General features: G+C 40.3%; 1 protein-coding gene across 1 annotated transcript in view; it reads left to right on the forward strand.

The window, feature by feature from the left end:
• Positions 1 to 14,018, forward strand: part of LOC150078004 (protein diaphanous-like) — a 278,573-nt gene that overhangs the window by 241,327 nt on the left and 23,228 nt on the right. The window contains 1 exon segment of the mRNA XM_090384426.1: positions 9,790 to 9,911. Coding sequence (XP_090240552.1) covers positions 9,790 to 9,911 — 122 coding nt within the window.

The raw sequence follows: 14,018 nt of genomic DNA on the forward strand, positions 1-14,018 counted from the left end.
TCATAACCTCAAAAGTCATTAGTCATACTGCATGATGGAAGAGATGGGGAAGGGTTGACCGGAACTTGCTGCCGTTGTTATACGATATGGAATAGCTTAACATATATCCCAAACGTTTGATAGCGTAAGATTTATCATAAAACTAGATGGTGCAATACTTAGCACTATATTAGAAATCTGTTAGCTTAGTATAATATTATCAGTTAATCAATAAAATTTATTAATCTTATTAAATTTCATTGTTAATTGAATTGTACTTAAATGGAATAATGACCCAGACTAGAGCAGTAAAGCAATGACCACAGAATAGTGAGAGTGCTGTGGCTCAGCTAGAACCAAAGGGGTGATTCTCTAATGCATTATAGTCTAAAAAATGCACGAAATGTGAAATGTTTGCAGTCCTTTCTAGAACAGGACATGATCTAGCCAAGGAGAATGTTTTTGTGTATGCTGGGCGCAGAGACTGTGAAGAGATTAGGTGCCAACATAGCATTCTGATGGGTTCTGAGAGGTTCAGGTGTAGGGTAGATGCCCTCAAAAAAATTGAGGGGCCCATCAAGCTCTGAGTTGCCCAACTTAATGCCAGAGCTCATCCCTGTGCATAGGCAATGTAGCGGCAATCTGCAAAGCAGAATGCACTTGTCTCACTGGAGCTACTTATTGTCAGGAAGACTGGGAATATATTATACAAAAAGGATAGGTGGAACAGTACCAGGGTATGTCTGCCGTGGGCAAAAGTTCATGACGTTGTAGAGCAGATATCTTTTAAGGGCATAAAACGTGATATTGTAGTACACGTTGGCACTAATTACCTTAAGAGTAAGAGATGTGCAGATTTACTTAACAAGTACAGGTCAATGTTGAAAAAAAGAATTCAGACGTTAAGGTTAAATTTGAAAGTGTCTGCAATTTTGCACAAACTGAGTGACAAAGCTCTTATATAATAAGAGCTTTGTCACTCAGTTTGACCCTGCAGAGATTGTGCAAGGCTCATTGGGTAGAATTTTTTTTCAGTGTGGTCTGTGCTTGCTAACAGGAGAGACTGCTTTTACAGGGATGGGATACACTTAAATACAAAGGGTGCAAGAATATTTGCTGATGCTATTGAGGCAGTGTTAGGTAGGTTGTAAAATTGCTGGTTTGGGGGGGGGGTGGATTTCACAGACTAAGAGATTTAACAGTAGCCGCAGGAAGAGGTAAAAGAGCAAGAATGCACTGTTTCTATTGTAATGAGTAGCAGCCTAGAGAGCAAGTTGCTGAGAATTTCAAGAGCTGTTGAGAGCATCATGGAACAAGTAAATACATGGACTGTGTTAGGGTAACTAAGAGTAAGAACAGGTGCATGTATACTTGCATGTACACCAGTGCTAGAAGTATAGTAAATAAATTTGACGAATTTTGAAGTGCTGATCAAGACATGGTACCACTCACACATATTCGGCACTGCTTATATCTGTGTGACATGGTGTCACACAGGTATAAGCAGTGCAGAATTGGAATTTGGGGGAGTACAGCATATTCAGAAAGGATAGATGGGGTAGAAAGGGAAGAGGGGTTATGCTGTTAGTTAAGAAACACACAAAAACTAAGGAACTGCATCCAGTTGTCATGCATGGACAGTGCAATGTTGAGTCAGTTTGGTGTGACATAAACAATGGGAAAGGTAAAAATACATTAGGAGTGTGTTATAGGCCTAATGACACTGATTTGTGCAGAGAAATAGTGGGCCAGTAAATCAGAATGTCTTGTAATGGGGGATTTTAAATTTCCAGATATTGACTGGAACTTGTGGGTTGGTCACTTGCATGCTAGCAAGACTTCTGTGGATTTATTAGAGGATTGTTTTCTACAACAACGTGTTTGAGGGGCAGCCAGAGGGAGTGATACTCTTGATCTGATTGTCACAGTTTCATGCATTAAGAATTTGCAGATAAAGGAACCACAAGGTGACAGTGATCACAGTGTACTGATGTGGAATATATGTAACTACCATCAAGGGTAAAGGGAAGAGTTTGTTTTCTTAAAGGTGACTACAGGTCTCAGACAGTTTTTTTAATTCTGTATGGTGGGATCAACTGATGATGTTAGAAACAGTGAATTCTAAATGGGAAGCCTTCAAGGAATTAATCTTGAACAGTAAGATATACTGTTCAAGATTTAGACCTAAATGGAAATGGTTTCAGATGAACTAATGAGGCTCGTGGCAGAGAAGAAAAATGCATGGGGTGCATATAAATTATGAGGTGACACAGGAGCCTACGGCAGATGTAAGCTAGTCCATAATCAAGTCACAAAGGAAGTTAGGCAAGCGAAGACTAATTACCAGAAAAACTAGACTTCTTTACTTACGTACCCTCTAGAAGGAAGGAAGTGAATCAGGTTGATCTACTTGATGTTGGTGGTTTGACTGTTGATGCTCCTGCTCAGATAGCTGACAAACTGAATGAATATTTTGCATCTACATTCACACTTGAGGAATTCTGTAAGGAAAGGGAGGATAGAAGTTTACTAAACTCTAACAGGGAGCTAAATGATTTTTTTGTAATAACGGAGAGCAAATTGGATCAGAAATTGTTGAAATTAAACATAAGAAAGGCACCTGGGGTGGATGGGTTGTATCCAGTTATATTAAAGGAGGCAGCAAAAGAAGTAAGAAAACCCTTAGCCATAATTATGAGAGCATCCTTGGACTCAGGGGAAGTCCCCAAGGACTGGAGCTGTGCAAATGTATCCCCAGTTCACAAAGGGTGACACAAATAATTTGGACATGTTAGTTTAATTTCTGTTCCAGGGAAAATAATTGAGTCACTGGTTAAGGAAGTGATGCAGGATCATCTAGACAAGACTTCAGTTATAGTTCAGACACAGCATGGGTTTTTTAAATGAAAGTTTTGTATGGCCAGTTTGATTGGATAATACGATGTGGTCACAAAGGAACTGGATGCAAAAATTATTTTTGATATCATATACTTGGATTTCAGGAAAACTTTTGATACTCTTGCACATGGAAGACAGCTGTACAAATTGGAGTGGAATGCATTAAGGGCAAGTTGCTGCAATGGATAAAGGGATGGTTGAGTGGGAGACAGCATAGAGTGGTAATAAATGGACACTGCTCTGTGGACTAATGCTATTAGTGGAGACCCCCCCCCCAGGGTTCTGTGCTGGGTCCATTGTTGTTTTGTGTATTTATCAATGATATTGATGAAGGTATATTGGGCTCAATGTCCAAGTTTGCAGATGATACATAGGTTGGCAGGGGTTGTTAATGACAGTATGCTACTCCAACCGGATCTAGATAAGTTTGGGCAAATGGGCTGAGAAGTGGCAACTGAAGTTTCACATTGACAAATGCAAAGTACTACAGTGCCTCCATAGCCAGGTGGGCAGGAGCAGCAGTGCGTAGCACACGCTTCTTGATTAGACCGGAGTTCGAGCCCGTGATCACCAAATACGTAGGATGCGGAAAGTCGGGGAATGACCACCGCATATCCCTGGAGCAATATGGCCTTAGTTGCTGATGCTCCTAAAAACCAAATAACAAACAAACAGTAAAGTACTACATATGGGTAGCAATAATCCAAGAGAAACATACCCACTGTGTGGTAATACACTGAGGGAAGTGGAAAGTGAAAAAGACCTGGGGTAATTGTGCAGTCAGATATGAAGTTTGCCGAGCAGTGCAGATGGGCTACCAGGGCAGGTCATGGAGTCTTATCAAGGATATATAGGAATTTTGTTAGTAGGGATAGGGAGGTGATTATCCCATTGTACAATGCAATGGTCAGGCCACACCTTGAGTACTGTGTACAGGTCTGGAGGCCTCATTCTAGGAATAATGTAGAGTTGCTAGAAGGAGTACAAAGAAATGCAACAAGATTGCTGAGGGGAACAAAGGGGTGCTCTTACCAAGAAAGGCTTTAGTTCTGCAAATTGCAGCACCTGGAGAGTAGGCACATGTGAGCATTAGCATTAGTAGAGGCATTTGATGCAAGAAAGCAAGCTTATGCAGCATCAGCCAAAAAAAAAAAAAAAAAAAACCACTTCCACTTCACCCGTCTGTTCGTTCAAAATACCTGTCCAGCTGAGCCTTAAACTTATTTAGGCTATCAACCTCCACCACAAGGGATGGGAGTCTGTTCCACCAACCAACCACCCGCTGGCTAAAGGCAAATTTCCGCACGTCTATCCTACATCTGTCTTTCCTCAATTTGAATTTATGCCCCTCTGGTGATTTTTCTGAGCTAGAGGAAGAATCCCATCAGCATTGAGCATGCTTAAACCATTCAAGGCTTTATACACCTCTATCAGATCACCTCGCTGGTGCCTAGTCTCCAGACACTGTAATTTGCAAAACTTAAGCCTTTCTTCGTAAGAGCACCCCTTTGTTCCATTTACTAATCTTGTTGCCCTTCTCTGTACTTGTTCCAGCAGCTCTACATCCTTCTTGAAATGAGGCCTCCAGACCTGTATACAGTACTCTAGGTGTGGCCTGACCATTGCCTTATACAATGGAATAATCACCTCCTTATCCCTGCTGGAAAAATTCCTGTATATCATTGACAATACTCCATGAGCTACTCTTGCACCCGTCTGCACTGCTCAGAGAACTTCATATCTGTCTGCACAACCACTCCCAAGTCCCTTTCATTCTCTACCACTGTCAGTGTAGTACCACAGAGTTGATACGTTGCTCTGGGGTTGCTGTTCCCCATGTGTAGTACTTTACATTTGTCAATGTTAAACTTCATTTGCCACCTCTCAGCCCATCTGCTCAACCTTTCCAGATCCTGTTGCAGCAGCATAGTGTCAGTAGTGTCCTTGACAACCCTGCCAACCTTTGTATCATCTGCAAACTTGGACATTAAGCTTGATATACCATCATCAATATCATTTATAAATACAGAAAACAATAATGGACCCAACACTGAGCCCTGAGGGACTCCACTAATAACATTAGTCCACGATGAGCAGTGTCCATTGATTACCACTCTGTCTTCTCCCCCTCAACCACCCCTTTATCCATAGCAGCAATTTGCCTCCAATGTCACACTGCTCCAATTTGTGTAGCAGTCTTCCATGTGCAACAGTATCAAAAGCCTTTCTAAGATCCAAGTATATAATATCAAAGTTATTCCCTGCATCCAGTTCTTTTGTGACTGCATCATAGTATCCAATCAAGTTGGTCAGGCAAGACTTCCCCTTAACAAAACCATGCTGTGTCTGAGCTATAACTGAAGTCTTGTCTAAATGATCCTGCAGTGCTTCTTTAACCAATGCCTCCATTAATATTCCTGGAACAGAAGTTAAACTCACAGGTCTATAATTACTTGTGTCAGCCTTTGATCCTCCTTTGTGAATTGGGGTCACATTTGCACATTTCCAGTCTATGGGTACCTCCCCTGAGTCCAAGGAAGCTCTCATAATTATGGCTAAGGGTTTGCTTACTTCCTTTGCTGCCTCCTTTAATATAACTGGATAGATCCCATCCACCCCGGGTGCCTTTCTTGTGTTTATCTTCAACAGTTTCTCCTCCACTTTGCTCCCAGTTATTTCAAGATTCTGTAGCTTACTGCTAGAGTTGAATACACCTCTGGCATTCCCCTTGCTGAATAACTCCTCATGTGTGAATGTCGATGCAAAATACTCATTTAGTTTGTTAGCTACCTGAGCAGGATCATCAACAGTTGACCCATCAATATCAAGTGGACCAATCTGATTCATCCCCTTCCTTCTAGAGTTTACATAAGTAAAGAACTCTTTGCTGTTTTTCTTTGCATCCCTTGCCAAAGATTTCTCGTAATCTGCCTTCGCCTGCCTAACCTCCTTTGTAACTTGGTTGCATATCAACTTGTATCTATCATAGGCTTCTGTGTCATGTGTTAATTTGTAAGTATCCCATGCATTTTTCTTCTCTGCCATATGCCTCATTAGTTCATCTGACATCCATTTTGGCCTAAACCTTGAACAATATTTCTTAGTTGGTATGTAAAGCCTAGTAGCTTAAAAGATAAGTTCTTTGAATGCTTCCCATTTTGAATTTGCTGTTGGTAACATCATCAGTTGGTCCCACTGTATAGAATTTAAATACTGTCTCAGTCCATCGTAGTCGCCTTTACGGAAGCAATAACCCTTCCCTTTACCCCTAATGGTAGTTACCTCTTTGAGTAAATCCCACTTCAGCACACTGTGATCACTGCCACCTAGTGGTTCATTTATCTGCAGATTCCTAATGCATGAAGAATCACTGCTGATAATCAAATCAAGAGTATTCCTCCCTCTAGTTGCCTCCCGAACATGCTGATGTAGAAAACAGTCATCCAATAAATCCACAAAAGCCCTGCTAGTGTGTGAGTAACCAGCCCCCAAATTCCAGTCAGTATCTGGGAAATTAAAATCTCCCATTATAAGACTCTCTGATTTACTGGCCCACTCTATTTCCCTGTACAGTTCCTTATTATACTCATCAGAGTCATTAGGCCTATAGCACACTCCTACTCTCAATTTTGATCTCCCAATGCTTATGTCACACCAAACTGACTCAACACTGCACTGTCCAGCGATGTCGACTGGCTTCACTTCCTTGGTTTTTATGTGTTTCTTAACTAATAGCATAACCCCTCCCCCCTTCCTATCCTGTCTATCCTTTCTGTAGACGTTGTACTCCGCAAATTGCAGTTCTGCATCCCTTATATCTGTGTGACACCACGTCTCTGAAATCCCAACAATATCTGCCTTTGATGTTTTGAGCAATACCTCAAATTCATCAAATTTATTTACTAAACTCCTAGCATTGGTGTACACGCAAGTATACCTGCACCTGTTTCTATTCTTAGCTACCCTAACACAACCCATGTGTTTACTTGTACCGCAATGGCTCCCAGCAGTCTCTGAAATACCATGCATCTTGTTTTTCAGGCTTCTGCTCATTCTAATAGAAGCAGTGCAAGAATCTCTTTCACCTCTGCCAGTGGCTACTGTCAATCTATTGGTCTTTGTCTCCCCCCAAGCTAGCAGTTTTCCGACCCTCCTAACACTGCCTCGATAGCATCAGCAAATATTCTTGCACCCTTTCTATTTAAGTGTATCCCATCCCTGTAGAAGCAATCTCTCCTGTTAACAAGTACAGTCCAGGCTGAAAAAAATTCTACCCCTTGAGCCTTGCACAATCTTTCCAGGGCCGAATTGATCGACAAGGCTCTCATCATATACTCCCTCCTATCGTGTCTGGGCAGAATTGCAGACACTTTCAAATTCAACCCTAATTCTCGGCTTTTGTTCAACAGTGACCTGTACTTGTTAAGTAATTCTGTCGGTCTCCTACTCTTAATATTATTAGTGCCAACGTGTACAACTATATCACCTTTTGTGCCCTTAAAAGATGATATTCACTCTACAACGTCATCAACCTTTGCCCCTGGCAGACATACCCTGGTCCTGTTCCACCTATCTTTTTTACAAAGCATGTTCCCCGTTTCCCTGAATAGTCACCAACAACTACTAGTTCCTTCGGGACCAGCGCATTCTGCCTTGGGGGTTGTCTCTGTGTCACGCGATGCCCAAGTGCAAGCTCTGGCGTTGATGTGGGCAGCTGAGAGCTTGATGGGCCCCTCAATTTAGTTTCTTCGAGGGCATCCACCCTGTCCTTCAAGCTCTCATATAGGCCCACAAGAACGCCGAGTTGTTGCCTGATATCGATACACTCCTTGCATCGCGCACACACACAAAGACATCCCCCTTGGCAGTATCATGTCCCGTACCCGATTGCTCTGCAAACATCAAGCAAACAGTGCATTTTATAAGGCTGTGAGTCAGAGGACAACTGCCCCCCTCAGTTCTGCTCTGAGCCACAGCACTTCCATTAGCTTGAGCCTTTTGCTTTGCTGCTCTGGTCTGAGTCATGATTCTATTAATTTATTATTATTAATTATGTTAAAAAGAATTAATTATATTACGTTTGTAATCTAAGTCGTTATATGTATTTATTTAAACGTACAATTTAACTACTAACGAAGTTCAACTAACGCTATCTAGTACGGTATATAACTGTCGTATCACAAAGGCGCGAAAATTACGAACGGTAGCGGAGTTGAAACACGTGGAAACCTTTACCGATACTTTTATGCAATTACAAGGCCAAGTAAAGAATAAATACACCAAATTAATCGGAAAATCACAAAATAATGTTATACTACTAAATTTAAATCAAAAGTTTTAGAAAAACAATAATTTCAAATCAATAAGTAAGAAAAATCCACTTAGCGGCTTTGAACACGACCGTCTCTAGTAGCCTTGTCAGCAGGTGAGCTGATTGAGGTGTATAAGGCCTTGAATGGGTTGAGCAAGCTGAATGCTGATGGGATTCTTGCTCAGATTAAGAACCTGACGGGGCATAAATTCAAATTGAGGAGAGACAGTTATAGAATAGATGTGCGGAAATTTGCCTTTAGCCAGTGGGTAGTTGATTGCTGGAACAGACTTCCATCTGTTTTTGTGGAAGTTGATAGGTTAAATAAATTTAAGCATGAACTAGACGAACATTTGGAGTGACTGGATGGGTGAAATGGAAAGGGTTGTGTTTTTTTTTTTTTTTTTTTTAGGTGCAGTTATCTACACACAGCAGAATTTTTCTGTTTTCACCATCATCTTGCAATCTAAATCTCTGATCCATTCATTGTAGATTTTTTTGAGCAACATCCAAAAGCCTTTTGGTTTGCTCTATACATAGTCTACAATGTCTTCAAACCTTTAAAGTATCAGCCTTCTGGGTTTTTCCACTGATAATAGAGGAAGTGTATCTGTGCCAAATGTATTTTCCATTAGGAAATTGTAATCTGCTTTGATAAACATACCTGTCAATAGATATACAGTTTATATGTACTGTATAATGAAATCAGTTTCTGGTTAAAGCATAATTTCATTATGCCAGTGAGTGTGAGAATTTCCGATCAACATGAGAAATTTCCGAGTAATTTTTTCTTGGTCAGCCCATCATTAGCTCTTTCATTTTGAAATGTAAATACCATAATAAAAAAAAGTGAAAAGCAAGACGGACTGGTAGAAAATTTTGGGTTGTTATGGCAATATTATTTCGTCCTTTTATAATAATGAATTTAATATAGACTATAAAATATTTAAGGGCAAAGGCCTCATGCAATGAGGTAGAATTACTAACATATAGGTTAGTGCAAAAGAAAAATTTTAACGTAACCATCTACCAAAGTAGTTAAATTAATTAAATTGGCATCGTTTTGGTTATATCTCATATTGTTAATACCTTCACAACGAGTTGCCATGGTATTGTACTACCTCGAATGAGTAACACTTCACCAGTGGAGACGACTACTGTTATTTATTCTCAGCGGATACCACCACCTTCCAGATGGCACCATTTCAAAGCTTGTTGGCATCTCTTCGGTGGGTGGACTGGTACCCTGGTGTTGCAGTAGTGATGACCCAGTTATGAAGTATAACTTCACAATATGAGAGATGCTTGGTGTGCAGTGATATAGACTATAAAATATTTAAGGGCAAAGGCCTCATGCTACGAGGTAGAATGACTAATCTATATCAGGTGGTATCTCAGCAGATACCACCACCCATACGGCACCATTTGAAAGCTTGTCTTTGGCCTACCACATAGGTTGTTATGTGCTGGGACTTGTATAAAGAGGATTGCTATAAGGAGCGAGACAATATTATTAATATCTTATATAATAATATATGATATCATAAAAAAAAATAATGTACATAAATATAGAGTTCTCTTCTGTTGAATTTGTAATTCAGTGTCTCCAGAGCAGTTGAAGAAAAACTTAGGCCAAATGAGGAAGTCTATTCAGCAGTTGGAAACTGATTTAAAGAATTTTCGTCCACAGAGTGAGAATGATCGGTTTGGAGAGGTTATGACAGTATCCTTTTTTACCCCAAAGTTACTTTACTGGATTACTTTTTTGTTTTAATATTTGATGTTCATTATTTTAATTGTAATTTTGTAGAGTAAATTATGAACAGGGCTCATAATTTACTCTACAAAATTATATCTTAGAGCCAGTTTAGGGTTCACAGTCATTTTACATATTTTGTTTGATTAAAGAGATATTTGTTGATCATATTTATGAAATAATTTTGTCTGTTTTAATGATAATTTAACTTAGATTGTAATTTTAAATTTATGAAATGTGTGATTGAAAGTTATATTAATAATTTTATGCTAGCATCTTTGTTAACAGGAGAGACTGCTTCTACATGGATGGGATACAGTTAAATAGAAAGGGTGCAAGAATATTTGCTGATGCTATCGAGGCAGTGTTAGGTGGGTCGGTATTCATCTCTGTTAGTAACCACTTGCAGAAGTGAAAGTGATTCTTGCACTGCGTCTATTGGAATGAGCAGCAGCCTGGAAAACAAGATGCAGGATATTTCAGAGACTGCTGGGAGTCATTGTGGTACAAGTAAACACATGGGTTGTGTTAGGGTAGCTAAGAATAGGAAAAGGTGCATGTATACTTGTGTATACACCAATGCTAGGAGTTTGTTAAATAAATTTGATGAATTTGAGGTGTTGCTCAAAACATCAAAGGCAGATATTGTTGGGATATCAGAGATGTGGTATCACACAGATGTAAGGAATGCAGAATTGGAATTTGAGGAGCACAATGTGTTCAGGATAGGAAGGGAGGAGGGGTTATGCTATTAGTTAAGAAACACAAAATCCAAGAAGTACCACCAGTCAACATCGTGGACAGTGCTGTGTCGAGTCAGTTTGGTGTGACATAAGCATTGGGAGGTCAAAATTGAGAGTAGGAGTGTGTTATAGGCCTAATGACTCTGATAAGTATAATAAGAAACTGTACAGGGAAATAGTGGGCCAGTAAATCAGGGTCTTATAATGGGAGATTTTAATTTCCCGAATATTGACTGGAATCTGTGGGTTGGTCATTCACACACAAGCAAGGCTTTTGCGGATTTATTGGATGATTGCTTTCCACATCAGCATGTTCGGGAGGCAACTAGAGAGAGTAATCATGATCTGATTATCAATAGTGATTCTTCATGCATTAAGAATCTGCAGATAAAGGAACCACTAGGTGGCAGTGATCAGTGTGCAGAAGTGGGATTTAGTCAAAGAGGTAACTACCATCAGGGGAAGGGTTTTTGCTTTTGCAAAGGTGACTATGGTGGTCTGTGACAGCATTGAAATTCTGTATGGCGGGACTGACTGATGATGTTACCAACAGCAAATTCAAAATGGAAAGCATTAAAAGAATTAATCTTGGAAGCTACTAGGCCTAAATGGATGTCAGATGAACTGCTGAGACATGTGGCAGAGAAGAAAAATGCATGGGATACATATAAATTAATGGGTGACATGAAAGCCTATGATAGATTTAAGCTGCTCTGTAACAAAGGAGATTAGGCAGGCAAAGGCAGATTATGAGAAATCCTTGGCAAAGAATGCAAAGAAAAACAACAAAGAGTTCTTTACCTATGTAAACTCTAGAAGGAAAGGGATAAATCAGATTGGTCCACTGGATATTGATGGTGGACCACTGGATATTGATCCTGCTCAGGTGGCTACCAAACTAAATGAGTATTTTGCATCTACATTCACACATGAGGTTATTCAGGGAGAGGAATGCCAGAGGTGAATTAAACTTTGGCAGTGAGCCAGGTGATTTTGTAATAACTGAGAGGAAAGTGGAGAAGAAATTGTTGAAGATAAACACAAGAAAGGCACCTGGGGTGGATGGAATCTATCCAGTTATATTAAAGGAGGCAGTAAAGGAAGTAAGCAAACCTTTAGCCATAATTACGAGAGCTTCTTTGGACTCAGGGGAGGTACCCATGGAAAGGAGATCTGCAAATGTGACCCCAATTCACAAAGGAGGATCAAAGGGTGACACAAGTAATTATAGACCTGTTAGTTTATCTTCTGTTCCAGGAAAATTAATGGAGGCACTGGTCAAAAAAGCACTGCAGGATCATTTAGACAAGACTTCAGTTATAGCTCGGACACAGCATGGTTTTGTTAAGGAAAAGTCTTGCCTGAACAATTTGATTGGATAGTATGGTGTGGTCACAAAGGAACTGGATGCAGGGAGTAACTTTGATATCATATATTTGAATCTTAGAAAGGCTTTTGATACTGTTGCACCCGGAAGACTGCTGCACAAATTGGAGCAGTGTGGCATTGGAGGCAAATTGCTGCTATGGATAAAGGGATGGTTGAGTGGAAGAAGAGAGAGAGAGAGAGAGTGGTCATCAATGGACACTGCCCATCGTGGACTAATATTATTAGTGGCGTCCCTCAGGTTTCAGCCCGTCACCACCAAATACGGATGATGCGGAAAGGTCAGGGAATGACCACCGCATATCCCGGAGCAATATGGCCTTAGTTGCTAATGCTTCTAAAAACCAAATAACAAACAAACAAACCCTCAGGGTTCAGTATTGGGTCCATTGTTGTTTTCTGTATTTATAAATGATATTGATGATGGTATATCAAGTTTAATGTCCAAGTTTGCTGACGATACGAAGGTTGACTGGGTTGTTAAGGACACTAATGACAGTACGCTGCTGCAACAGGATCTAGAAAAGTTGAGCAGATGTGCTGAGAGGTGGAAAATAAAGTTTAACATTGACAAATGTCAGTTAGTACATATGGGAATCAGTAATCCCAGAGTAACGTATCAACTCTGTGGTACTACACTGACAGTTGGTAGAGAATGAAAAGGATCTGGGGCAAGCAGATATGAAGTTTTCTGAGCAGTGCAGATGGTCTGCAAGAGTAGCTCATGGTGCCTTGTCAATTATATACAGAAATTTTTCTAGCAGGGATAAGGACGTGATTATCCCCTTGTATAAGGCAATGGTCAGGCCACACCTTGAGTATTGTATACAGGTCCGGAGGCCTCATTTTAAGAGGAATGTAGAGCTGTTGGAACAAGTAGAGAAGGGCAACAAGATTAGTGAATGGAACAAAGGGTTGCTCTCACAAAGAAAGGCTTAAGTTTTGCAAATTACAGTGTCTGGAGACTAGGCACCTGCGAGGTGATCTGATTGAGGTGTGTAAAGCCTTGAATGGTTTGAGAAGCTCAATGCTGATGGAATTCTTCCTCTTGCTCAGAATAATCACCTGAGAGGGCATAAATTCAAATCAAGGAAAGACAGTTGTAGGACAGATGTGCGGAAGTTTGGATTTAGCCAACTGGTAGTTGGTTGGTGGAATAGACTCCCATCTTTTGTTGTGGAAGATGATTAAGATGATAGCCTAAATAAATTTAAGGCTGAGCTGGACAGGTATTTGGAACTAATGGAGCGGTGAAATGGGAGCGAGGTTTTTTTTTTTTTGATTGATGCTGCATAAGCTTGGTTTCTTGCATCATATGCCCCTGCTAATGCTAATTGCATACCTTGGTTATGTTTCTGTGTATTGTATACAGGAAATCCAATCATGATCACTCAATCCCAGAAGACAGATGCTATGACTTTCTCAGCTGACTTCTACACTTAAAACGTTTTAGAAGTAGAAGAAGAGGAATGCTTCCACTATTCCGATAGTTCTTTTATTTCAAGGTTGAAGTGGTATACCGTTTCATCCACAGTGACATACTGCCCGAAAACTCAGCTTTGTTAGCTTTGAAATGCTGCACAGTTTCATGGCAGTACCTCACTCCTTCCTGCTTCTGATCTGCATTCAGTGCTTTAGGGATTCACTTTGAAGAAACTTGCTTATTCTTAAATTCACCACAGTATTATGAGCTCTCTCATGGGAGATGTTGGTGTCTCAATGTGCTTCGATGTTGAGCTTGCTTCGTTGAGCATGCTCAGTGCTGATGAGATTCTTCCTTTTGCTCAGAATAATCGCCTGAGAGGGTATAAATTCAAATTGAGAAAAGACAGTTGTACAATAGATGTGCCGAAGTTTGCCTTTAGCCAACGCATGTGATTGATAGCTGGAACCAACTTCCATCTGTCATAGAAGTTGATAGCTTAAATAGATTCAAGGCAGAACT

The sequence above is a fragment of the Mastigoproctus giganteus genome, chromosome 11 (assembly GCF_048544385.1).
Source record: "Mastigoproctus giganteus isolate SK-2022 chromosome 11, ASM4854438v1, whole genome shotgun sequence".
NCBI lineage: Eukaryota > Metazoa > Arthropoda > Arachnida > Uropygi > Thelyphonidae > Mastigoproctus > Mastigoproctus giganteus.